The sequence below is a fragment of the Mustela erminea genome, chromosome 18 (genome assembly GCF_009829155.1).
Source record: "Mustela erminea isolate mMusErm1 chromosome 18, mMusErm1.Pri, whole genome shotgun sequence".
In the NCBI taxonomy this organism is placed as follows: Eukaryota; Metazoa; Chordata; class Mammalia; order Carnivora; family Mustelidae; genus Mustela; species Mustela erminea.
Genome location: NC_045631.1, coordinates 3,059,606 through 3,085,848, shown reverse-complemented (window position 1 = coordinate 3,085,848; position 26,243 = coordinate 3,059,606). Strand labels below are relative to the sequence as shown.

At 56.8% G+C, this 26,243-nt stretch overlaps 1 protein-coding gene and 1 long non-coding RNA gene across 6 annotated transcripts in view; one reads left to right on the top strand and one right to left on the bottom strand.

Moving 5' to 3' along the window:
- Nucleotides 1-26,243, top strand: part of MYH10 (myosin heavy chain 10) — a 119,871-nt gene that overhangs the window by 72,854 nt on the left and 20,774 nt on the right. For 4 of the 5 annotated variants that reach the window (XM_032320748.1, XM_032320752.1, XM_032320749.1 and 1 more), the window contains exons 16-27: nucleotides 1,680-1,742; nucleotides 10,233-10,426; nucleotides 10,522-10,643; nucleotides 12,193-12,262; nucleotides 12,348-12,508; nucleotides 15,551-15,659; nucleotides 15,740-15,871; nucleotides 16,714-16,920; nucleotides 19,786-19,923; nucleotides 20,287-20,410; nucleotides 21,694-21,865; nucleotides 22,828-23,040. In XM_032320748.1, the coding sequence (XP_032176639.1) occupies nucleotides 1,680-1,742; nucleotides 10,233-10,426; nucleotides 10,522-10,643; nucleotides 12,193-12,262; nucleotides 12,348-12,508; nucleotides 15,551-15,659; nucleotides 15,740-15,871; nucleotides 16,714-16,920; nucleotides 19,786-19,923; nucleotides 20,287-20,410; nucleotides 21,694-21,865; nucleotides 22,828-23,040 (1,705 nt within the window). The remainder of the gene's footprint in view (nucleotides 1-1,679; nucleotides 1,743-10,232; nucleotides 10,427-10,521; nucleotides 10,644-12,192; nucleotides 12,263-12,347; nucleotides 12,509-15,550; nucleotides 15,660-15,739; nucleotides 15,872-16,713; nucleotides 16,921-19,785; nucleotides 19,924-20,286; nucleotides 20,411-21,693; nucleotides 21,866-22,827; nucleotides 23,041-26,243) is intronic. The other variant, XM_032320751.1, reaches the window with a different exon arrangement.
- LOC116577489 lies at nucleotides 22,949-26,153 on the bottom strand. Its single transcript, XR_004280518.1, has 2 exons — nucleotides 23,353-26,153; nucleotides 22,949-23,117 (listed from the first exon to the last, which is right to left on the bottom strand). It is a non-coding gene; the product is annotated as an uncharacterized LOC116577489 (long non-coding RNA).

The following is a 26,243-nucleotide window of genomic DNA, read 5'->3' as shown; positions in this document are numbered from 1 at the left end:
GCGGCGGGCCGGCAGCCTTCAGAGGGTGAGATGGGGTGGGCATGGTCCGCAGGGGTCCATGCCCACCGTGTAGCCCAGGTGAGCTGTCTGACAGGTGGGACCACATCAGGAGCGTCCCTGACCTGCCTTCCCGTGCTTTCCGTGTCCACAGAGACCCTGCGTTACTGACTCGCTTACAGAACAGCCGGCGGCCTCACAGGCTCCCCTGGTGCTGGCCAGAGCCTTGTGTGTCTGAACTTAGCCCACGGCTCGGACCCCCGCACAGTAGTGTTTGCATGGCCTGGACTTGCTACAGGGAGCCGCTGGGAGGCCAGTGTGGCCCCTTTGTCTGTACCTGCCCCCAATGTGACTGGGCCATGCTGACCTCTGCTCTGGAAAAATCCCACGGGCTTGCTACTATGGGCAGAAGTCCCATTGGCTCAGGTGGTCAGTTCCCTCATCTGAGTGACAGGATCGCGGAGAAGGGGGCCCAGGGCAGTCTGCCCAGTTTGCGGGACCGCGTGTTGCATTTGGAGAGTCAGCGGCAGGCACGGAGTGTGGCCAGGGGTCTAGGAGGAAAGTTCACCACGGCTCAGTCTTGGGATAAGGCCAGGCCTTAGAAAAAGACAGTAACCCAGGAAGAACACCTCCTTATTTTTCTCTTTGTAGCCACATCAGTGCAGAAGCAGGAAATGACAGGTTGACCAGGAGAGTAGGCTGCGTGGATTAACTTGCCTGCGAAGGCACAATCCCCAGGGTATAAAACATTTTGTGTTAAAACAGACTCTGAGGGGTTTGACGGAGTTCTCTCAAGACCCAACCAGGAGTGTTAAGATTTTTGGTGGCAGCCCTGCCCTAGAGATTCATAGTGCCCTACTTTTTGCTAAAAGATGTTCTGGGATTTCTCTACCAGCTGCACAGACTCCTTGACGCGCCCTGGGTCTTATCTGGGGGAGGGGAAGCCAACAATTGCATTTTCATGTAAAAGTGCCTCCTCGGGTATATTCATGGGTAAAGGGTGTGATCATTCATATGTCACCCAATGGTTTACAGTTGTTTTAACATTTTGCTGCAACATAATTTGAATTTTACTTTCCTTAAAGGTAGTTACCTGTTACTAATTTTTTTCCTTTTTTTTTAAATTAACATATAATGTATTATTGTTTTATGGTTTTGGTTTTCTTTTTTCAATTAACATATAACGTATTTCTGTTCCTAATTTCTACTTGAAGTAAATTACATTGCCACAATTTGTATTGGACGCCCGAGTGGACAGCAGTGTGAATTTGGACTGTAAAAGCCACTAACGTACGCACTAGAGTGCCCCAGCTTGCTCAGTCTCGTCCTGATGTGCTAATTGCGAGATAATTTTATGAAGGATAACGCCAGTAGCACCTGAGCACCCTTAAATTTCCTCCTGGGTTTTCAGGGGGCGGGCGATCACGGAGCGTGGATTCGAACCCATGCTCACACGTGCTGCGGGGAGGGCTCTTCTGAGTCCGCGTAAGTTGACTCAGTGAGGACCTGTGTCCAAGTGTGCACAGTCATCTGCGCGGTAATGTCGCACGGGCTCTGCACCCCGACTCGCGAGGGTCGCAGCCCGACTGCAGAGCTGACTTGTGATGTCCAATGTCTCTCACACTAACCGACGTGTTTGTGTATCTGCTCTTCTGTCCTGTTTTGCTGTGTCTCTGCTGTAGAGATTCAGAATATTCAGAGAGCTTCTTTCTATGACAGTGTTTCTGGTCTTCATGAGCCACCAGGTGAATGTACAAAGCCTGTAGGTCTTCCAAGCACATAAGCCCCCAGGAGGAGCTCGTGGGGAGGGGGGCGGGGGGGCTGCAGGGTGGCCGGGAGGGGCCCGGGGTAGGCTGGGCGGGGGCGGGGGGGCTGGTTCCTGGGTTCCTGTTTTTGTTTCGCTCATAGACCTGCATGAACCTTTCATTTCATGCTCCCTCCCCTTGTCCTCCGAGGCAGCTGTTTGAGCGCATCCACAATCGAATCGCTACCGCATACACATCGCTTCTTCTCTTCCGCACTCACAGCACTGCTTACTGAAAGGCAACGTCGCTACCTTTGCCAGTGGTGCCGTTTTGATACACGGGCCCCGAAAGGAATGCTGGGAACGGATGTGCGGAAGGAGGGTCTCCCATGTCTCTGGGTCTCCTTTACGTTTTCGAGGCCAAGGAATTCCAGGGAGGGGTGGTTCTTGCTTTAAGTCCTGCATGCTGGGAGGGCAGATAATTCCGCCTTTCTCTCCCGTGTTGGTCTCCTCGGGCTAGCTTTGGTTTGGAACGTGGGTGGGTATCGAGTCACGTGGCTTTTTGTTTGGAGCTTGAGATGGTGAGTCGATCCACAAGGCTCAGAGGTACAGGTGTGGGTCGAATTCAGACCCTGAACCTGAAATTGAGCCCCGCACGACGGAACCTTGTGGTCTGAGGCCCTAGCCCCATTGTTAAATACGGCCTACACATGGCTAAAGGCCCCGTGATAGCCCGACCTAAGAAAGAATGTATCAGCCAGTTTGATAATCATGTAGTGAAATTGTCAGGTGTGACATTCAGAGACAAAGTCAGATTCATCAGACAAAATTTCCTTTCTGACTTTTGGAAACCAGTGATGCTGAGACCTCAGACCATCCCAAGACTTCCTTAGGAAGAAGAGGAGCGTGCCAGTCTCCACTCAAGTACCCCCGCCTCGGTTCTAGGCCTCGTCCTGGGGAGGAAGCACACTGGGAGAGCTGGGGGCTGGGACGCGGGTGGGATGACGCCAGGGAGGGTCCCACGAGCTGGAGCACATGCCGCACAGAAGCCCAAGGAAGAACTCGTGACTCACGCCCCCGTGGCCCTCGGTAGTCTGGCCCGGGTCAAGGACGCGGGGATAGGGACAGACCAGTAGGCGGGAGTTTCCAGCCAAGGGGCTGCCGGAAACGTGTGATTTGTTCGGAGTCAGCGCTGGCTCTGTTCAACTTTCTGCCAAAATAGAGTGCCCTCTTTAAACTAATCGCTGGGACTCTTGGATGTCTGAACTCTTAAGAGCGCTACAGATGGAGCTCTTGGAGAGCAGGGACGGGCCAGTGTGGGCTTGCCGTCAGTTCCCCGGCACTGGCACGAAATCGGTGCCCCAGAAGGAAGCAGTTGAGTGAGGGATCCGGAGGGTGGGTGTCCCACAGCCAGTTCTCAGACGCGGCGGCTCTGTCCAGTGCCCCCACAGTGGCCCTCACCTCTCCCGTGGCGCAGGCACAGGGGCTCTTTCCCCACGACGTGGAGCAGGTGTGTTTCTGCTCCTGCAGCACGTGCGAGCCCCTCCTGGATGACGTCATTCAGGCAGGCCACCAGCTCCTTGAGCTCCCTGACCTCACCTCGCCAGAGGTGTCCTCTGTTGAGTGATTTGGCTGAATAAGTGTCCGGGCTCCGTGTCTCCTTCTTAAAAGGTCTTCCACCCACCGTGGCTACGTCTGGTCTTCCACAAATGGTCTTCCTCCTCAGTGTGTGCTTAGGAAGTCCAGCCCCAGAGAGGCATAGCCAGCGTTAAACAAAGATGTGGAGCTTTAGTGTGTGCACTGAATTCTCCGAAGATGGCGGGGGAAGGGATTTCTAGGTGTCCAGATTGTGAACCTGTTGTCTTAGGTGCAGCGATAACTTAGTGCATGTCCCTCTAGACGTGAGGGCGTGGAACACGTGTGACCTTATGCTTCCGAGCTCCCGAGCTCCCGCGGAGTGTTAGGGATGGAGGAGGGAGGCCGTGCAGGCTCTGAGGACAAGGGTGAGAGACAGGAGGAAAGACGGGCTTCCAGAAGCATCAGAGGACAAGTGTGCCAGAGGAAGGAGTCCCCAGAGAGGGAATAGGGAGTCGTTCACGTTTCCGCTGTAAGCCAGAGGTCTGTTTTCTTCCAGATCTGCTTTGAAAGCCCAGACTTTCTGAACTAAACCAGCAATGAGCCGGCGAGGAGGGACCGTAACCTCAAAATTGTAGGCAGTGTGTTCGGGCTACCAGGGTGCAGGACGACAGGCACGGTGTCTGCACCACGGGGCGGCTGTGTGTCCTTGGCTGTAACCCAGCCTGCACCTGCCATGTCCTTCTGAACCACCACAAGTGCGAGGTGGCCCTCTACCAGAGAAAGCACAAGAAGTACCCGGAGCCGGTCCCAGCAGTTGCTGGAGGACGCCCCTCTCACCAGCCCCGCTCCTTTCCAATCTGCTGCAGAAGCGCCCTTGAACGCGGGAGCCCAGTTCACTTGGACAGACGCAGCGGGGAGGGGCTGGCCGGCATGCAGGAGGGCTTCGTGTCTGTCACAGGCTCCTGGGGCGTCTCCCTTCATCTCTGATGTCCACTGAGCTCTTCCCTTTCTCCTTGTCACAGTTAAGGGGGAAGCTTCCCCTTAGCCATGCTTCCAACCGAGAGGACAATGTTCTGGTTTCAAAAACGCTGAACTGGTCCTTTTCGGGTCCAGGAAGTCACGAAAGAAGGTTCCACATAGAACCGGGTAGCAGAACTGATAAGATGGCAGTCTTCAATCTTGTAAGTCCTGCCCATCAGCCATGATCTCTCCTTGTTTAGAACCTGGGGGGGTGGCTCGGACGCGGTCTGTGTGCAGAGCTAAACGGCACGGAGGTTTCTCAGCGGATGGAGGGTTTTATTGTGTGGAAAATTCTTGTCCTGGTTTGTTTCTGTTTTTAATCTTGAGCCTTAATGAGAGCTGGGAGCACCAAGAGAAGCAGCTCCAGGTTTTGCTGCGTGAGTCCCTGAGGTCACGTGGGGACAGTGACACTTGCTGCCAGGGCTGTGAGCGTCACGCCTCCCAGTGTGAGTGTGAGCCTGCCTCTGGCTGCGGCTGTGTGGCTGCTGCCCTAATAACGAAAACCAGAAAATCAGCAACTGTGTCCTTGGCGGTGAATTGGTGCAAGTCCTCCAGGTTCCCTGAGCGCCAGGACCAAGCTGAGGGGCAGGTGTGCTGAGTTGCCCGGCGTCCTCGGGAAGTAACGAGAAGAGTTCCAGAGCCGGAGGAAGATGCTTAGAATCACATGCTCCCTGTCGACCTGGGGACTTGCTCAAATTTTTCTGAGAATTTCCATACGTTCCAGAACAACGAGCAAGTTGGTCCCCCTGCCCAGGAGTGGAAGCAGCGCCCTCGTGTTACCACCACGCGACGGGGATATATGGAGTCTGTAGCACTTCCATATTTCCCAACCTGCGTTTACCTGGCGGCGACATTTCTGTACGCCAGAGTAGAACTGTCTTGACTTGTTTACGTGAGTCCTAAAAACGTGCTGCGTGTCTGGCCCAGTGCCAGATCCTAGAGGCCTTTCTAGGAATATTCGATGCAGTTTTCATTCATCATCTGGCTGTTAAAACGAACATTCAGATATGTCTGTCCCCTTTTTTTGGTTCCTACCAAAAAGTGTCCGAAGAAGCGGCTTAAATACAGCGGTGCGATGCGGTAGCGCTAGTGATTTGGCCCATGCAGACGAGAGGAACAGGAAAAATCTCGCAGAGCTCTTGCACCCCGAGCCTGGCCCCTAGACGAGAGCAGCTAAGCGTTCTGGCACTAAACAGCATTCCTCGGTAAAAAAACACCGTTCATAGCTATTATGAGACCAATGATTACAAATTGCAAATTGCATTTTTCTTCTGAATCTAACTGTGCCCTTACAGGTGTTAGGTCTGTGGGACTCATCTTATTGGTCACTGTCCACTTAAGTTTTTTTTTTTTTAATGAGGACCTCAGTCTTTTTTTTTTTTTTTTTTTAAGATATTATTTCAGTCTCAAGTAGATGGAGAGGCAGGCAGAGAGAGAGGAGGAAGCAGGCTCCCCACTGAGCAGAGAGCCCGATGCGGGGATCGATCCCAGGACCCTGAGATCATGACCTGAGCCCAAGGCAGAGGCTTAACCCACTGAGCTATCCAGGTGCCCCTCCGCTTAAGTTTTCTTAGACGAATGACTTGTCGGCATGAGATACTCAAGTTTTCTCAGGCTCTTAGGCAACCAGATAATGTATCCTGCCCACCAGCAATGCTCGCCTACCTTCCCTAACATGGCAGATAGGGGAGTTGGCAGGGGGGGCGGGGGGCGCAAACCAAGCCCTCGGTTACCCCGAGCCACGGGCTCTGCAGCACTGGGAGGATGAAGTAGCCGTAGCAGGTCTCATTTCAAGGAGCTGCTAGAATCTCACCTTTGCATTTTCTGCCTTTCTCTGTACCTGCTTTTGCCACTTTTAAGACGAAACTGCTTGTTTTCTTTTTTTTTTTTTTTTTTTTTTTTTTTACATTTTATTTATTTGGGTAATCTCTACCCCCTTTGTGGGGCTCGAACTCAGGACCTCAAGATGGAGAGTCGCACGCTCCACCCACTGAGCCACCCAGGCGCCCCCGCCCCCCCTCCCCCGTTTAGATTTTTAAACAAAAAAGCCTGAAAGTCCAAAGCGTTAATGTTTTCAAAATCCAAATACCTCGTTTTGGGTTCCCTTATTTTGGGGATCAGGTTCCTTGTGATGGCATTTCCATCTTTGGTGTAAACAGCAGCCCAGGCTTGGGGCTGCGGGCTGAGTCACCAGCTGACAGCATGGGGAAGGACCTCCCTCACACGGCACCCCTCCTCCTTGGCCTTGGAGGTGACTCATTCTCATGGGTGACCTCACCGAGGGGAGGTCATCACGTGGCTCCTGCATGCTGGGCACCATGTGGAGGCCAAGATGGGAAAGCAGAGGACATGGTCTGAGCTGGTGGTTGGAGGGGTCCAGAGACCCCAGGCCGCAGCTCTTGGGGTGTGTGTGTGCTCGTTGCCAGAGAGCTGTCCCCAGGGGAGCCCCAGGCAGTAGGAACACACAGTGCTGAGGGCATTGTCCCAGGATCTGGCCTCGGCGATCTGAAGCCCAGAGGAGGGAGGGGCCCACCGAGTGGACATGGGGGCCTCAGAAGAGGTAGCTGGGTCACGGAGTAGGGATTTAAAAGCCAAGACGTGTTTGCCAGGATGGCTGGAAGGAGGGGCGGGTGTTCAGGGCAGGGAGAAAAAGACAAGACCTGAGGGTCTGGTGTCTGAGAAAATGCACCCAGTTTGTAGATGGAGCTGCCGGGGAGGGCAGAGTGGCCAGGGGTCCCTTCATGGAGTTCTAGAACATTCTCCAGGCACCTCACATCTGTCTGAGCTCAGTCACGGTGGCTCCGTTTACCCAGGAAGCGACTGAGACTTGGAGCAGCTGATCACACAGCTCGTGAGGGCAGGGGTCCCTGGCTCAGGACCGAGCTCTGCATTGCCGGCTACACTTCTAGACCAGGGGATGCGGACCATGCCCTACAAGCTGCAGGAGACGTGGAAGGGTCTGGAGTATGGGAATAAAGAACCTGTTCGGTTGGGTCTCCCAGAAAGACCGGTTATCATGACCCTGGAACCAGAGGTGTCCTTGTAAGGAAGAGCATGGTGGCTCGGGGAGAAGAGGAAGGAGCAGGTTGGACGGCGCTGCAGGGGAGGAACCCGGGGGAGGGCTAAGAGCCCACACGAGGGCCATGGAACCGAGGGATGGATGGAAGACATTTGGGGACTTGGCTTGACCAGTTTTGGTGAGCGGCTGGTGTAGGGCAGTCGAGGCACTCTTCCCAGTCTCTGGCCTCTATACCCCTTCCGGGGGAGGCAGAGGAGGCGGATCCAGGTGGACAGTGAGGCAGAGAACAGGCTCTCCACTGTAGGAGTTTGACCTCCCACCCTTCCTGCTTCCGGCTCCTTCTCCCCCTTCTCCCGTCTGGCTCTTCCTCTGTCCCCAGCTTGGTCCCAGGCCCCTGTCCCTCGCCATTTACCCTGAGCTGGCCCATCTGGTCCAGTGACTGCTCTCCGAGTCGGCAGCCCCACATCCGCCTTCCTAGTGCAGTCCTTTCCTCTTAGCAACAGGCTGGAACGTTCTGGTGTGTTACATGCTCCAAATGTAGAGTATTTGGAGTCTGTCTTCCTGCTCATAAAAATCACTTCTCCCCCATCTGGCAGCGGCACCCCCAGCCACTCTGCTGCTCAAGCCAGCACCCTGGGACTTATTCTTGACGCGTCTGTCGTATTTTCCACGTCAGCTTAATCATCAGAGCGAGTCAGTCCTCCCACGGAAAGATGTCTCGCATCTCCTCTCTCCCTCTCCTGTGCGATCACTGCTTCCGCCCCCTCATCTCACTCAGAGCCTGGACCGGCACAGACGTTCCGTCCAGTGACCCCTCCCCAACTAGTCCTGTGCGCCGCAGCCAGCCTGGGCGCCCCACACCTCCCCAAGTGTCGTGCATTCTTGGCACGGGCTGCTGTCAGTCCTGTCCTTGCTCTTTCCATGCTGTTTCCGCTGCCTGGAATGATTCTCCACAGGCTCATTCTTCCCCATTGGGCAGTAAATAGAGCTTCTCCAGAGAGATCTCTGACCCGATGTCTTTCACAGCATCTTTTCTCTCCGTGATGTTCTCGCTGTCAGTAATTGTCACAGTATTCAGCATTTGCCGTGTTGATTCACCAACACGTGCGATAGGCCAGATGCAGATGTCGTGCTGGGCACTTAGGAATCTGTGAAGGCAGAGGCGCTCTGGTGCTGGGTCGTCAGGTAAAGCTGGTTCAAGTCGCAAAGGAGAGGCCCCCGGACAAGAATGTGCCTTGAGAAAAGCAGGGCAAGTAGCGTGCGCCTCTCCTCGTGGCTGCCTTACCACAGAAGGGTTTCAGGGCCTGGTGGAGTTCGGAGCCCCAGCAAGTGCCGCAGTGCTCCGGGAAACCCGAGTAGCTGCAGAGGGGGATGGGGTCCAGAGGAGAAGTCAGGGGTGGAGAGAGGCTGGTCCCACAAGCAGACGCACCCAGGTCAGGCTAGCACTGGGCAGTGTCTGCAGCTGGCCATGGGCCTGTCCTTGCCTGCGTGGCATCAGGCTGGGGGAGGAGGGCAGACTGGAAGCCAGTCAGGTGCCCAGGGAGCAGGAACTCGTGGAAGGCACAAGGGGTACCAAGTGTGTGAACTCTTCTGGAAGGAAGCTTGGCATGGAGGAGACCGAGAAGTGGGCAGACCCAAGGTCAAGGGAAGTTCACGGAATGGTGGTGCGTGCAGGGGTAGGGCTGGGCTGTCTTCTGCCGGAACAAGTGAGGAGCGACAGGTTGGAGGCACAGGAAGGAATGGCAGTTGGCAGCCTCTGAGGTAGATGGTGGCCTGCCTTGGGGGCACAGGCAGGAGGAGCCTTGACCCCCTCCAAGTCTGGTGGCTCTGCTTCGCCAGCATTGTAGGACAGGGTGTGTGCATGGGGCTGGAGGCGAAGCCCATCGTGTCCCCGGCTTGCATTGAAGGTCTGCCCCGTGGGCTCGGGGACCTCCCTCCAGGGTCAGGGTATCCTGTTCCCTGAGAGCCTCACTGGGAGTGGAGACGTGAGCAAGGTGTTGCTCACAAAGTTCTCCCCAGGGCCGGATCCCCACATGCTGTATGTCTAGGGAACAAACCGCACACATGGAGGTGGCTGTTAGGACTGGCCGGGCATCAGTGTGTAGCGTTGAGCGGATACTTGCATGCTTTTCCTGTCCTTCACGGCTGTTTTAAGTGAGGACACGTTCCGCACACAACGCCCCACAAGGTGGCTATGCGCATGGTCCTGCTCAGAAGGGTCAAGGTCGCGTGGGTCCCCGGCCACGTCCACGCTGCCCACAGAGTGAGGCGTCCCGATTGGTCTCATCACCATCAGGAGCTCCTCTGCTGCGAGCATCCTCGTGCCTGGAGGACGGAGCTGGTGCACACCCGTGCCTCCTCCAGGCTTTCCCCTCTTTGTTCTTGAAATCTGAGTGATTGGCACGAAAGTCTGGTGACAGAGGAGAGAGGACCCTGGTCCCTCCCCCTGGCCCCCACGCCCTACTGGAGCCTCTTCCTTAAGGGGCTCTGCTCGGTGCAGGTGCGTGTATCCGCAGGCCGCTTCCCACCCTAAGACCTGTCCCCGTGTCCCTTTGTGTATCAGTCATGCCCGTGGCGACCCCGCCTTTCCCGCGCGCTGGTACGCGACACAGGCAGGCCATTCCCAGAGCCCGTGTGTCCGTCAGCGGGAGGCCTCTGCGGCGGGGGGTTTGGAGCACCCGGTATCCTGCCATGGGGGCGTGTGGCTGTGGGTCCCACGGCTTGTGCGGTGTCTTCGCTGACTGCCTCACCTCCCTATGGCACCTCCTCTCATCCGCCCCACAAAGCTTGTGCTGCCGCACTATCGCTGTGTCTCCTGCCCCTGCAGAAGAGTCCCTGGGGCCTTACTTGCCGTCCCTTTCTTATTCCCCGCAGTGGACCGCATTGTGGGTCTGGACCAGGTGACGGGCATGACGGAAACGGCCTTTGGCTCTGCCTACAAAACCAAGAAGGGCATGTTCCGGACCGTCGGGCAGCTGTACAAGGAGTCTCTCGCCAAGCTGATGGCGACGCTGCGGAACACGAACCCCAACTTCGTGCGCTGCATCATCCCAAATCACGAGAAGCGGGTGCGTGTCCCACCAGGCGCCTGCGGCTCTTTCCGGCTGCCCCGGGTCGGGCCATGGCGACTCAGGGGTGCAACTGTCGTTTGCTTGGTTGTCAGGCTGGAAAACTGGACCCGCACCTGGTGCTGGACCAGCTTCGCTGCAACGGGGTCCTGGAGGGGATCCGGATCTGCCGCCAGGGCTTCCCCAACCGGATCGTCTTCCAGGAGTTCCGGCAGAGGTACCGCCGACTTTGACCTTGTTCCCAGGTGTTTTCAGAGCTGCTCCTGATACCTCAGAACAGGGAGCTGACAGGGAAGACCATTTCCTCGCTTCCTGGATGGTTTCGGCTGCCTTTTCGCATAGGAAAGGGATGATGATGATTATCATTATTGTCACTATTACCGTGTCGGTGGCCAAGACTGTCAAACGCTGTCTTTGTACAGAGGCCACTGAGAGTGTGTGGCAGGGTTGCTCCCGGCGGTGGGAGCTGGACCTCCACGTCGGCCACGCACCCAGTCCCACTTGGGATTTACATGTGATTATTTTCTATCCGATTTTTTAAGAATAGGAGTAACGTGTGTGTTCCTTCAGAAAGATTTAAAAACTCAAGTCAGAAATCAATAAGTCATTCAGAAGCGACTTTGAAGACATTTGGGGATGTAGGTGTGTTCGTGTGCAAACGTGTATATACGTTTTCCACCGTGTGCGTGCCCACATGGACGCTGGCCATCCTTTTACTAACGCGGGGTGGGGAGGGGAATCAGATAGATTAGAAAAGGATGAAGGAAAAAAGGCAGAAGATCAACAAAAGTGGTCGCAATAGAAATGAATGAAAACAGGAGAAATTGATTTTTTTATATGTATTGTATAATTTATGTATCCTTAGGTATTTGTGCCATTTGCTTTTTTCCATTTTTCCCTGGAAATCAGATTTTCAATTCTGACTGCATTGGCTGTTCCATCTTAGAAACAAGTCCGCAGGTCAAGGAAAGGTGCTTTCTGACACCGTTCCAGATGGAACCCAGCTGAGAAATGATTCCCGTCTTTAGGGGTTTCGGGAGGCCTTAACCATGGCCCCACTGTCTGATAAACACGGTAGAATTTCGCTTTGTGTTGATAGGAGAAAGAGCACTTCAGCTGGCATCCAGAATACGAAGCCGAGTGATACAGCCAGGACTCATGCCTTAAACGCTTTTTTTTTTTTTTTTTTGGCTAAAATGTGATTTTCTTGTGATACAACCCACCTGAGTGCCCAGATCTTATATGTACACCCCAGCAAGCACAGGCACGCCTGGACCAGTGCTGTGCTGAACGCCCCTTGCTTCCTCCTGCTGTTGGAAGTGGAGGCCTCTGGGTATTACTCTGTTCCATAGTAAACGCCCACACATCACACAGGGGCCACGTTCTCCTTGTGTTTTAAAAAGCCTGTGAACATCTGGGGGAAAATGACAAGTAAGGTTTTTTTCAAACACCATGCCTTGACTCTGCCACACCTTCTGGAACCCGGTGTTTGTCCTTGGGGAACCCGGTGTTTGTCCTTGAGGTCGAGGCACAAGGGAGCCACCAGGACACCAGTTTGCCTCCTGTTGTAAGACAGAGAAGCCAGACCTGCAGAAAGTCTGAGGCCATCACCCCATCATCTGGGATCAGGAGCCTGTACCGTCCTGACTCTTCTGTGACATGATGTCCTATTCCTTCCTCGCCTCTTAGAGAACCCGAACTCACGGTTAGGAGGCAGACGTTCCCACAGATTCTTACAGGAGACTTTTGGGCTGGTTTTCCTACAGGTACGAGATCCTCACTCCCAATGCGATCCCTAAGGGTTTCATGGACGGCAAGCAGGCGTGTGAGCGGATGGTAAGCTTTCCGGGGCTTCTCTGCTCTGTGGACCGCTGACAGTCTGTCCCGTGGCCAGGAGTAAACGGGCTCTTTCTCTTTCCAGATCCGGGCTTTAGAACTGGACCCAAACTTGTACAGAATCGGACAGAGCAAGATATTTTTCAGAGCTGGCGTTTTGGCCCACTTGGAGGAAGAAAGGGACCTGAAAATTACCGACATCATTATTTTCTTCCAGGCTGTCTGCCGCGGCTACCTGGCCAGGAAGTAAGTGGGGGTACGAACAAGATGCTCCTCAAGCACGTGCTCCGGCCGAGCACTGTGGGACATGAGGTCCCCGTCCTGTGGGAATCGTGTCCTCACGGCACGGACATCCAGGTGCATGCCTGGATGTCCCACCCGAGGACACGTTGCCCTGAGGAAAGAAACAAGGGGCCGAGGCAGAAGATCAAGGGCTCAGGTGTTCACTTCAGCACAGGTTCTCAGTGAAGGTTGCTCTGAGGCTGTGAGACCCACAGGATGTGAATGTCCTGGCCCTGGGATGGGGGTAGGGGCAGAGCAGCCTTCCACTGAGGGGAGCATGGCACAGTCTGGAACATGTCACCATCCTGTGAGCAGGTGCTGTGGCCCCATGGGGCAGGAGCATGGGGAGCATGGCCGGGTAAGCTGGGATTTCCGGGTCACCCAGCTGGCAGAACGGACTATAGTGGGGCCATCGGGCGGGCTGCCTGGGCAGCTCTGGGGTGATGCCGGGAAGAGGGCTCTCCCTGGCCCAAGGAAGGTGATGGAGACCGAGAGTGGTTGCCGGACTCGAGATCTGATCAGAAGGGCCTAGGTCTGGTGATGGGCTTTTCCTCACCTCCTCCCACAGGGGGCCGGCGCTGGGGAAGGAGGTACAGTTTGCTCTCAGGGCCCTGTAGGCGGCAGCGTCTGCCCAGAGGCTTCGGTCCACAGCTCGGGGCTTGGTCTGCCCCATGGTGCCAGGAGGGGTTTCTGCCCCACGAGGTGGACGCGAGATTGTGAGTCTGTGCCCACACGTAACGAGATCCCAGCTAAGGAGGAGGCGCGGAAACCCCAAGAAGAATGTGACATTTTCAGTGATTCACGCCAGGACATGTGGGCAGAAGGAGCAAAAGCCTTGGGAGACAGCATGGTAACTGTCAACAGAGCCGCAGCCCACAGGTGCCTGCGGGGACGTGAGGGGGCACAGCCAGCTGCCTCCAGGTAACGCTTTGACAGCGACCAGAAACACAGAACTGTCCGAAGCATGGGGAATGATCTGTGTACGTGGTGAAAGCGTGTGCGGCCTTTTCACTGAAATCTAAGCCCTGTGAGAGTCATGTGGAGACCAGTAATCAGAACCACAGATCTCATCTCACGGGCTCAGAACGGGTGCGCCTGTGTGACCGCTGCGGAAGGGGTGGCTCGGTGCCTGCAGCCCGTCGGTGCCACAAAGTGTGTTGCTGGGCTGGACTTGGGGTTTGGGTCCAGCAGTGAATGAAGGTGTCTCCTCAGAAGAACCAGCGGAGAGCGGGGAACCCTCAGCATCGTGCTGACAGTAGGCAGAGAGACAGGCATGTGCCCAGGAGTCCATGAACTTGAGGTGGGTGCGGGGGAGCCGCCAGGAGATGTGGGAGGAGACAGGTGGCTTTGACACTTGAGTACCAGACGCGGGTCACCGAGCCCCGCTGTGAACAGAGCGGGGTGGCACCCTTTGCCCGGCCAGCGTTCGGGTTCATGTGAGGGTTGCAGGGAAGGAAATCCAGCTGCCTCGTTCGGACGAGTGACTGACATGTTCTTGGCCTGTTCTGACCGTTTCCTCCCGGAGACGCACGGACGCCCCCAGGCAGCGGTTGTCAGCAAGGAGGACGCTGACAGTGTTCTCGGAGAACTGGGAGGCAGAAGCTATTCTGTAGCCTCAAAAAATATACTTTGAAACTATTGTTCTTATAGCAGAAACTACTGTGATTCAGGCTCGCCCAAACTTGCCTGGCTGGTGGGCTCCTGTGAGAAGGACGAAGGCCGTGTAGGGAGCCGCGCGGCGGGCTGGAGGACATTCTGACCAGCAAGTGGGCAACACGGAAGTTCTGGGATTCCTGCGAGGACACGTGACCTTCAGGCTGCAGAAGGGTGAAAAGTCGCCGTTTGTGCCCTAGACCTGGAACCTTCTGTTCTGAAGACTGTCCTCCATGATCGCAGTGCATACTGGTCGTTGCTGCGGCGAAAGGACGATTGTAAATTATTCTTACCATCTTCTCCAGTTCCGCCAAGCACTTCTCTTCCCGGGAGAACCCTGTCGCCAGTCTCGCAAGGTGCTATGGGAAGGTCGTGAGAGGAACCGTCACAGGCCTAGAGGTGTTAGTTCCTTCCCGCAGCCATACTCTGAGGGGCCCTGAGTATGTCGCTCGCGGGCTTGGCGGCTGGGACCACAGAGCTCCTGGGTCGTGCTCACTGCGACAGAGAGTGAAGGAGGCCGCAGGGCACCCCAGTGCCCCGAAACCCAGGGGATCTGAATGTTTTAAGTAGCATGTGGTCCCACGGGCAAACCAGACCTGGCAGAGGGGACAGCTCAAGTGAACCCAGGTTCCCGAGGTGGTGGGACAGAGCCAGACGGGGAGGGAGCAGGACGTGGGGAGCCTGTGTTCCCTGGAAGTGCCATCGTGCATAGACAAACTAGTGGCCTCCTAGGAGGAGGGGCAGCCCAGCGAACTTGGCTGGGCCCTTGGGGGTTGTTTTGGTGGGGGGGGGCGGGGTACTTCAGAAACAGCTCTGTTCCCCAAGGCCAGTGAGAAATTGAAAATGCTGGATTCCGGACAATTCAACAAGGGGGTCTCAGGTCCCACGGCCTGAGAAGGCAGCATGGGAAGATGGGAAAATGGGAAATCCCAGACCTGGCGACAAGACCGGGGTTCCAGAAGCATCTGCGTCCTGACTTATTATTGGGCCCTTGTCTGTGAAGGAGAGGCATTAACCAGACCTAGGCCCTACGGAGTCGGGGGAGGAGGGGGGAGATCACCTGGGAAAGGGGGCAGGGGGCGTGCAGGAAAAGCAGTCGCTCCTGAAGGTTACTGCCCGCCAGCAAAGGGAGGATGGGAAGGTCGGTCCTGTCCTCACCATGTCCTCACCACCCCGGGGAAGTAGGGGCTTACTGGTGGCCGGGAGCACACACTTGCTTGCAAACGCGGGTCCAGTGAATGTGGGTCCCCAGCGGCCGAGGGGTGCCCCGCGGCAGCATCAGGGAAGGGGGCCGCGAGCCACGTGCACCCCCGCTCTGCCCGCTCTCCACGCTGACTGTCGTGGGTTCTGCAGGGCCTTCGCCAAGAAGCAGCAGCAGCTGAGCGCCCTGAAGGTCCTGCAGCGGAACTGCGCGGCCTACCTGAAGCTGCGGCACTGGCAGTGGTGGCGCGTCTTCACGAAGGTGGGCCCTGCGCGCGCTCCTGCCCGGGGAGGCCGGCGGACGCGCGACCCCGCTGCTCTCACCTCACGCTTCTGCCGCAGGTGAAGCCGCTCCTGCAGGTGACCCGCCAGGAGGAGGAGCTTCAGGCCAAGGACGAGGAGCTGCTGAAGGTGAAGGAGAGGCAGACGAAGGTGGAGGGCGAGCTGGAGGAGATGGAGAGGAAGCACCAGCAGGTGCGTGCCGCAGCCTCCGCGCCCCAAGCCGTCCCACTCGGGCCATCCCCCGCCCCGGCCTCCGACCCTGCTCGGGTCCTCACTGCTCCCCCAAAGCACAGGCATTTGGGAAGGGGGCAGCAGATACTTGGCCCCACACAGTTGGGTTTGTAGACGCTGAAGTCAGCTGGCCTCTGTTTTTGCCTTGGTCTTTCTTGGTCACCTTTGCCATGGGGCGGTGCTCACTGCGACAGTGAGTGAAGGAGGCCGCAGGGCACCCCAGTGCCCCGAAACCCAGGGGATCTTCCCTCTCTGAGGCTCCCAGCAGCATCTCCTCCCTGGGACTGCTTGCAAGGGACCCCGAGGGAAAAAAGAGAATGAGATCGCCCGCGGCCTCCATGGGTCCTGAGTCGCTGTCCCGTCCCCGTGGTTACATCTCCCTGACAGAGCCAGGCCTCAGGCCACGTTCTGCAGACCAGCACAGAACGGTAGTGTTAGGGCCAAGACGATGAGTGGCAGAGGCCGGACTGTCCCTCAGTACCCCCTGCCTGTTGTCACCATGAGCACATTTGAATCAGTTTGTTTCCCCTTTGTCCATTACCTGCACGGAAGGAGAGTTTCTGAAATAGCTTGAATTTAGTGAGGGTCACTCAGGGTCGCCTGAGACCACAGAAGCAGCCACAGACGCTTTCATCTGGCTCATTGGGCTGTAGCTACAGACCGTCTGAGAGTTTCGCCGGCGACGTTGCGTATTTTTAACCCTCAGTTTCTTCGGTGTCGAGCGCTGGCCCCGTTGTCCTGGTCACTCTCTGCTGTGGGCCCAGGGGCAGCATGACCGTGCCGGGTGCTCTTTGTGATTGCAGCTCTTGGAGGAGAAGAACATCCTCACGGAGCAGCTTCAGGCCGAGACGGAGCTCTTTGCCGAGGCGGAGGAGATGCGAGCCAGGCTTGCCGCCAAGAAGCAGGAGCTGGAGGAGATTCTCCACGACTTGGAATCCAGGGTTGAAGAAGAAGAGGAGAGAAACCAAATCCTCCAGAACGAAAAGAAGAAAATGCAAGCACATATTCAGGTGGGTATGTTATGTTTTAGGCTTCCCAAGTGGGTCTGCTGGGTCGATGAGTAGAAGCTGGGGAGTGGGATTGTGGCCGGAGTCCCAGGCCCAGGTCCGGCCCCTCACGGAGCACGAGGAATAGACTATCTTCAAGTGCGGATCTGTGATTTTACGGGGTAACCTCTTACGGCACGCACAGTGACTCAGAGTAGGAACATCGCAGGGTCTGTAGCACACCGGGACCTCGTTTGGCCTGTGTTATCGTTACTCGTGGGACATGCCGGGCTCTGACCCAGGAGGCGGCTGGGAGTCGGAATAAACACTTAGCTCTTTCCAGGCTGTCTCTCTGGGACATGGGCTGTCCTCACGTGAATCACAGCCGTGATTGAACGCCCAGACACGCGGTGTGGACCCTTCTTCCCTGCCAGCCCCTGGGATGCACCCCCATCGTGGTCTCCCACACCCCACCTCCCAGCTACGTTCTTGGGTGTCCAGGTGTCCCGACGGCCACTGCCCTTTCCTGGGTCCCACACCGAACTTCCTTCCAGGTCTCTCCTTGAACTTTTTCTCATCCCGTAGCTTATGTTGGCAACAGGTGGGCGATCCAGACGTTTCTCAAAAGCACAAAAGGTACCACCTTATTCCGTGGGCAAATACCCCAGCATTAAGCCAGCAGGAGACCTGCCACTCCCCAACATACCTCCCGCTGGGGGGCCATAGCCCAGAGCCATAAAAAGTGCTCGTTCATCTGGCAAATCTAGTTCTGGGGCTTCGTGTTAAGCATAAGTTGATGGGAGCCATTTAATAGCTAGGAATTGGTAAGCCACGGTAGGACCAGGCAGTTATAATCGGAATAAAGAGATTTATTTCCATGGCGAGCCCTTAACTCGCAAAGGAGCAGACACAGAGTAAGATCCAAGTAGAAGTACATTCCTGTAACATAGAAGTTCGTGTGCATGACTGTGTATCTGAGCACACACGAACCCAGAATGTTCACCGCCACTCCCTATAGGGCATGATCCACAGTTGTGAAGGGCATGTGCTCGTCTCAGAAATAACCTCTGACTCCTGTGGGACAAGGGCACCCAAGTCCCCTCCAGTGTCCTCAGCCTCGTTTCTTATGCTCCAGGTTTCAGTACACTCACGGGAAGTGCTTGCATCTTGTATTTGTTTTTAAAATTGATTTATTTGAGGGAGAGAATGAACGGGTGGGAGGGAGAGAGAGGACCTCCAGCAGACTCCACGCTAACCACAGAGCCTGACCCAGGGCTCGATCTCACGACCCTGAGACCATGACCTGAGCTAAAATTAAGAGTGAGATGCTCAATCGACTGAGCCCCCCCAGGCCCCCCCAGGCTTGCATTTTTCTAGTCTATTTAGGGGAACAAGTACGTCCTCGTAGACCAGCAAAGTTTGCGTTGGGTTTTGCCTTTCCAGTACTTTCTGTCTCATTCCCTACCAGACTCTTTTAACTTCTTGTTTTTGGCACTGCTGTCTGAATTCATTATCTCTTTCTGTGACATATAAACTCATTCAGACACATTCTAAAAATAGGTGATTTTTTTTTTTCCTTTTACCTCAATCCGAGGAAAGCAGATATATCAGAAGTCAGGCTCCTGTAAGCCCTACAGTCCCCAGACGACCCCTCTTCTGTCCTTTCTCTGACCTGTGCAGCTTTGAGGGGCTTCTGATCTATATCCTTTGCAGCCAGAACTAGTGGAGCTGGTTTTGGTGTGATTTTGTTTTTAAGATGAACTCTCTAATTACGTTTCAGTAAATGATTATCGTAGAAGACCTAGTGAACACAGCACTCCTCATCTCCTCGCTTTCACCACCACCGTTAACGCTGTTCTGTCTGCTTATGTAGATTTCCAAGAAGAGTACGTGGATTGACTTATTAATGAAAATTACAGGGGCACCGGGTGGCTCAGGGAAGCGTCTGGCTCTTGATTATGGCTGAGGTCGTGATCTCAGGGTTGTGAGATTGAGCCTCCCCTCTCCAGCTCTGTGCTCAGCAGGAGTCTGCTTGGGACTCTCCCTCTCCCTCTGACCCTTGCTTGTCCTTTTTCTCTCTTACATCTTTACAAAGAACAGACATACTAAACACGCTGTTACGTTCACTGCTTTTGTGAAATTAGGAGCGTGTGGTGCGGTGGGCCACCTGACAGTGGACTGTGGGAAACTGTAGGACAAAGGACCTGTTTGGGTTTTTTTCAAAACAGCCAAGCAGCGGGGGAGGGAGGGACACAGGGAAGCCTAGAAGATGAAGGTGTCTCAGGAGGATTTTCCGTTGCCGTCTGTGGACCTTATTTGGGCTCCCGCGCAGGCGAACAGACATATTTGCGAGAGGTCTGTATCATTCCGAGGGACAGCTGGAAGGTTTTACAGAGAAAGCAGGAGGTCTGGGATTTGCTTCAAGATGACCCGGCAGTTGGGGGTGGGGGAGCCGGGGGCACGTGGAGGGAGTCGGCACTCCTCCAGGCAGAGTCCCTGGCCGCATCCATGCAGGGCTCTGCATGCTACCCTGCGCTCTGGCTCGTCTGTCGGGGCTTTTCACAGTAACGTTGATCACTTAACACGGGTTTCATTCCTGAATCAGCCAGGATGAATTTCTGGACTTGGCCATACGTTGATCTCTGTGTAGAAAGAACCCTGTTCCGTAGCGTCTGGTTATTGCGGGACACGAGGCAGGGTGGGAACTCACAAGGTGTGTTACGACCACATGGGCTCCAAACCCTGAACCCCCACCCGGCAGGGGTGGGCTCACGCCGTGACACGTCAGGACGTCCTTGCCACTTTGAAAAGCAAACGTCGGCATGTGACGTTGGCGAGCGTGCGTCCGACGGTAGGCGGGGGACACTGACTGTGTTCTCCGCTCCCCAGGACCTGGAAGAGCAGCTGGACGAGGAGGAAGGCGCACGCCAGAAGCTCCAGCTGGAAAAGGTGACCGCTGAGGCCAAAATCAAGAAGATGGAAGAGGAGATCCTGCTCCTCGAGGACCAGAATTCCAAATTTATCAAAGTAAGAGCATATTTCCGTGACGGAGCTGATGCACTCCGTGAAAGGGGCGTCCAGAGAGCAATTCTCAAGAATTCGGATTCACTTACGTACTTTACTCTCCTAAGGCTCTAACTGTGTGATCTCTTAAGACAGAAACTATGTAGTGATCGAAATCTGCCCAACAGCCTTCTGATCCTATAGACGTTTGGTGTGCGCGTCTCGCACACTCTGATCCCCACTCGGTGACCAGGACCCGTCCGTGCAGGCCTACTGTCCCCCTGCGAGGGCCGGGGGATGGGGACACAAGCGCCTGTACTCAGAGGAAGACCAGGGCCCCGGTGTGCCTTGGAAGCCTTCTCCAACGCCACGGTTCTTTCTTCTCAGGAAAAGAAACTCATGGAAGACCGCATCGCGGAGTGCTCCTCCCAGCTGGCTGAGGAGGAAGAAAAGGCCAAAAACTTGGCCAAAATCCGGAATAAGCAGGAAGTGATGATCTCGGATCTAGAAGGTTAGTGTTTGGGTTCGGAGAAACGTGGGACGGGAACCCATGGGTGTTGGCACGCCACCGATGTCAGAGCAGACAGGTAGGAGGCACGCCACCAGGTAAGCTGCTTGGGTCCAGGTGTGACAACAGGCCTGTTTGCAGTTCTCGTGTCCTGCCTCGTCTGCAAGCTTTCGCAACGGGCTGGCACTGGCAGGATCGTACTTAAGTTGGCTTCCAGGGTGAGGCACGCTCCGGGGCGGACCCGGCTGGGCCCTCCATGGCATGAGCTGTAGGGGCCGCTGGACCTCGTGAGCCATGGCTCTCAGAGCAGCGTGAGTGACGGGAAGTCACAAAGGGACCACTACTGCCACCAAGCGTGGCAGGGACTGGCGCGACCGCTGAGGGCAGCCATAGTGCATGCAGACGGCAAACAAGTGTCGGGAAATCCTGGGAGGTTTACAAAACAGAGGCCAACTTTGCGCAGAAGAGACAGAGAGAGGGTGGCTCTCAGGAAGAGCACGTAGCCTCTCCTGGGATGGGCAGCCAAACCCCAGCGTCTGCACTGCAGGGGGAGGGGCACAGCCCTCGATGCCCAGGCGCTATGTGAGGGTCTCTCTGGCCCGTGTGGGGTTCTTCTGCTGGGGGGGGCCCAAGGCACATGCACCCAGTCTTTGGGCCTGCGTGATTGGCCTGTGACACTCCGTCCCACATCTCCATGTGCCGGTCATGTGGGAGAACCCAAGGCGCACAGGGCACGGTGTTGTGAGGGCCGCTGCGGGAAGGGGAGGATCCCTGGCCTGGTGAGGGAGTCCCTGGGGGGCTGTGGCAGGGAGGGCGGGAATCCCAGGACCTTCTGCCCATCCCCTCCCCCGCTACCTGGGAGCTACAGTCCTGGTTCCAACCAGGGATTCCCGGGAAGGGGCGTGGGGTGACAGGCAGTGGCACATGCGGTCCTCGCCTCTGCTGAACCCTCTGCACATGAGTGCTCTGCCCAGCGATGGGCGCAGTGAGAGGGGCCGGGTCACTTCCACTCCAGGTGGGTGGGCTCACTTCTTGCAAAGGGACATCGTTAGAAACCCCCCCCCCCAATTTCTTCCCTGAACTTCATCCTCCCACTGATTTTTCTCCCCTTCTATTTGACGTTCATGGGTGTCGATGACTGAGCCATTGGCCCAGGGCCATCAAGGCGGCGGCGTGCTGCTGAGTCAAGTGGCGATGTTCAACCTCAGCCAGTTCACATGTTGGGTTTGTTCGTCCGGCGCCCGCTCGTGGGTTTCGAAGCACTTCTCTGGCCTCTTCCCCTGCAGAAAGGCTGAAGAAGGAGGAGAAGACGCGTCAGGAGCTGGAAAAGGCCAAGAGAAAGCTGGACGGAGAGACCACTGACCTGCAGGATCAGATCGCTGAGCTCCAGGCACAGATCGACGAGCTCAAGGTCCAGCTGGCCAAGAAGGAGGAGGAGCTGCAGGGCGCGCTGGCCAGGTCTGCCTCCTGCTGCCGCGGGCTACGCGCTTGCCTAGGGTCTCACGTCTGGGGCCGGACAGGAACCCGGGGCAAGGCCACATCATCTCCTTGCTGGGGTGTGACGAGGCGCTTGGAGCAGCCGGGAGTCCCTGGTTTGCATCAGGTTGGCAGGAAGCTCACGTAAACCAGCCTGGGCCTTCGCACGCCAGGATCCCGAGTCATGACCTGAGGTCCCTGGGAGTCCATCCCAGGAGAAACTAGTTTCCCATATGGCACGTGTTGGTTTCTGTGCAGCAGAGATGAGTTTCAGAAGTTGAGCAGAAATTTCAGAGATGACCTCCGCACCTAGAGCATGATTTGCTTTTCGGTTCTAAAGCGTCACTTTTAATGGAACGGAGGTTTATAACCATTCGGCTGCATGGTCAGGGATCTTCGAGTTTCATTTATAATTTATTACAAGGGAGTACATCTCCTAACAAGTTCTTTCCAGTCCTCTGTCTCAGTTGGTTTTACTTTGGCCAGACGATCTGTGTTCTCTCTCAGAGCTGAGAGCTAGAATCTAGGAGGACAGTTGTCCACACAGGCTGTCCCGTCCCCTGGCGCCCCTTCCCTCCCCGCAGACACCCCCACCCCTCCGGTCAGAAGGTCCACGGGCACGGGAGCGCAGGGACGCGCCGCAGGAGGGAGCGAGGGGACCACATGTGTGACGGTGACCTCCCCCTGCGTTATGGGGGCGTCCCTGGAATCATGGGAGGCAGACAGTTTGGGCTGGAGGCCACCTTGAGCGGTGGCCTTGATCTGACGCTTCGCTTGAGATTGTTTCTGTCCCGATCGTGAAAATGAGCCTGTCCGTCCTTTTAACGGAGAATCGTCACCCTTTGGCGAGGGGGCTGGCTTGGTTCCGGTGTGGGCTCTGCCGTTCCTGGCTCTTGGGGGGCAGGGGGCGCCACCCAGACACGGTCCCTCGGGTGTCTCCGCAGGGGGGACGACGAGACACTGCACAAGAACAACGCCCTGAAGGCGGTGCGGGAGCTGCAGGCCCAGATTGCCGAGCTGCAGGAGGACTTCGAGTCGGAGAAGGCTTCCCGGAACAAGGCAGAGAAGCAGAAGCGGGACCTGAGCGAGGAGTTGGAGGCGCTGAAGACAGAGCTGGAGGACACCCTGGACACCACGGCGGCCCAGCAGGAGCTCCGGTGAGCAGCGGGCAGAAGCGCTCCGGACGGGCTGGGGGCCTGCCTTTCTGCTGGCATTTTGGGTGTTTCTCGCCCTCCTGGAAACACCGGCAGGTGGTGGGGAACAAAACAGCTGCGGTCAGAAACAAAGCTGCGTCCGGGCTGTGGCGGGATCACGGGGGGCAGGTGCACCCCACAGAGAGCCGGGGCGGCCCGGCGTGGTACCGGGGTGGGGGGCATGGGTGGGATCAGGCATGCTTAGGCTGCAGCCGGCGGCGGCAGCGGGTGTGAACCGCGGCAGGTAGACAGATGAGAAGCGAGGTGTGTGCTCACCTTGCAAAGACGGGGGAGGGCAGGGACCCGGACTGGAGTGCGCGTTGGGCAGAGGTGTGTGCCATGGGACCGGTGAGCCGACCGGCAGGCACAGGCACGTGCAGCCGGAGAGGATTCCTGAGCCGAAACCTCCGCTCAACGGCCCCGTGGAGGTCACAGGAGAGCTAGAGCCCCAAGCTAAGGAGCAGGCCAGGCAGAGGGGCTCCTGTGAGCCCTGAATTGGGAATCTCCCACGTGGCTGCCGGGGCCGCCGCCTCCTGTCTGCTCCCTCCTCATGCCAGGGCAGGAGGGCCCCCCCAGGTGCCATGGCTGCGAGATGTGGCTGGCTGCGTGCACACACACATATACATACACGCGCGCGCACACCTGTCCGGGCTGCTGCAGGCTGTCCTCGCTCTGAGGTGGCAGCTCAGGAAAGGCCTGGAATAAAGCAGGTAGGACAGAAAGGGAATCACTTAGGAAGACAGGTGTGGGCAGAGAGGTAGGAAATGAGACAGAGCCACGGGGACAGAAATGTGGGGGTGCCCTCTGGAGGACAAGGGTGGGCTGTCCCAGGGGCGTGGCTGGAGAGTGACATCATGGTTCTGCCCAGGAGGTGGAGGTCAGGTTATGGGCATCGGGGGGGATCAGTGTTCTGAAGCAGCAGAGGTGGGGGGTCCTAATGGTGTGTCAGGGGCTTTGCCGTGAATGCACGTGGCTGCGGCTGCGCATGGAGGTCATGTCCCCCGAGACACCGGGGGTCTCTGCTGCAGCCCATCTGAGCCAGGCAGGCCCGCTTCCCCCCACCCCCAGCAGCAGAGCAGCTCTGCTTCCAGCAATGTTAAGTCCTGGCCTTCCCCGTGAAACGTCCACACTTCAGAACCTGGAAACTACGGAGCTAGACTTTGTTGAAATAGCTGTTCTCAGCTGGACTTTTGGCCACAATAGGAAAAAAGGCCTTGATCATTTCTTCCATTCAGTCTTCAAAAAAAAGAAAAAAAGGAAAAAGCACACGTGCGTATTTATCGAACCATGGCTGTGCTCAAACAGGTGGGGAGGGGGCTCCGCTCCCGGGGGGCTGCTGTGCCGAGACTCACGGTGGCCCCTGCTGTGCTATGTTAGCGCCCGGGCCCGCCACTCTCACCGAGAACCCCCTGCCCGCCCGCCCGCCAGTTTTTCCCAGGCAGTGAGTGCTGGGGTCCACGTGAAAGTGGCCGGCCTCTGCTCAGCCAGCGCCTCCCACACACTCGGCATGGAATTCCCTGTAGGACTTGCCCGGAGAGCCGGGGGCGGTTGGGTCGATGAGCCTGGAGGAGGGAAGGAAGGGCTCCTGGCCGGGGTGTCCCATAGGAGTTAGGAGCAGGTGTCTTCCCCGGACATGACGTGCGGGAGGAGAGCTGCTGCTGCTGTCGCGTCCTTGGAAGTGCTGGTCGTTCACTGGGGTGAGCTGAAGTCACCAGAGGAAGGTGTCCATCTGTCTGGACCAGTGCTTACATCCGTCTGCCCCCTCTGCGGGTCCCTTTCTCTCAAGGAGACTCTGGGGACAGGGCCCCACCGGCCTGAGCCCAGCTGGACCACAGAATCTTTGCTGATGCCTTTTGTCCGGCTGCCCTGTGAGCCCAGAGCTGGCACCGGGCCGCTCAGCACAGCTGACCTCAGTCCCCGGTCCACTGGGAAAGGGAGATGGATGTGGCCACAGGGTCCACCCCCAAGTCACCGTCCTGCTCCAACTCCTGACGTCCTGTGGCCCTGAGCAGGCGGGGGTTCGCCTGGCCAGTTTCGGGCTCCGCCAAGCCATGTGCCCACATGGACAGATTGTGATGTCTCAGCAGAGCCGCCTGGTCTCCCAGCTCACCCTGTGCACATTACGGCAAAGCGTGAAAGTCCTGGAAAGCTGCGTAAAGACAGAGTACTTTCATGTGACCTTTGCTCCCCAGGTTCAGGCTAGAGGAGCCCTCAGTTCACCTTGGGACATTCAGAGCCCAGGCTTTGTCCCTCTGAGCCGGGGGTGCGGCTCCTCCGCCTGCCTCAGAACTCAAGCGTCCCTCGGCCCCCAGCCTCAGCCGCCTCCAGAGGAGGTCTCGGGAGGGAGCACTCCAGCTGTCCCTTCCCGGGCTGGGTGCCGTGCCGCCTTTGTCGGGACCAGCGTCCTGACTCCTGGGGCCCTCACCACCCCTTGGCTTTTGAAACCTCTTCAGGACCCCCTTTTCCTATTGTGCTGCGGTGTCGTCTGGTGCTGGGGCAGCGTGTGTAGCATAAGCGAGTCCCGGCCTGCAGGCCACCGGGCTGCCTAGAACGGTCCAAATTTAGGCCCGTAGAGGTGTCACACTGTGACCGTCGTCGCACAGGGAACAGGAGCCACGCTTGGGCTCATTCTAGAAGGATTTCCACTCTCACAGTAGTGGGCACACAGCCTTCTGGAATGTAACAGGCCAAATAATTCTCTCATGGGAATTCATGTAATCTGTTTTCTGTGACCCTAACCATGTCCCAGATGTACCGAGGGCTGTTATAGGCTGTTACGGGACAGACCGTGGTGCTTCCTTTGGGTGAGCCTCACAGCGGCCCCAAGACCAGTGCTCAGGTGACCCTTGTGTGTAGATGGACACACCGAGGTGGAGAGCTCAGGTGTTCAAGGTCCCGGAGTTGGCACCGTGAGAGCCATAACTGAGCCCACATCCGTCAGCTCTGGGGAGAACGGAGCACATTTAAAACTAACGCAGCACCTTAAAGACGTACTTTTCTAATTCAGGGGCGCCTGGGTGGCCCTGGGTTAAGCCTCTGCCTTTGGCTCAGGTCATGGTCTCGGGTCCTGAGATGGAGCCCCGCATCGGGCTCTCTGCTCAGTGGGGAGCTGCTGCTCCCTTTCACCCGCTCCTGCTCGCTCTCTCTCATTGTCTCTCTTTCAAGTA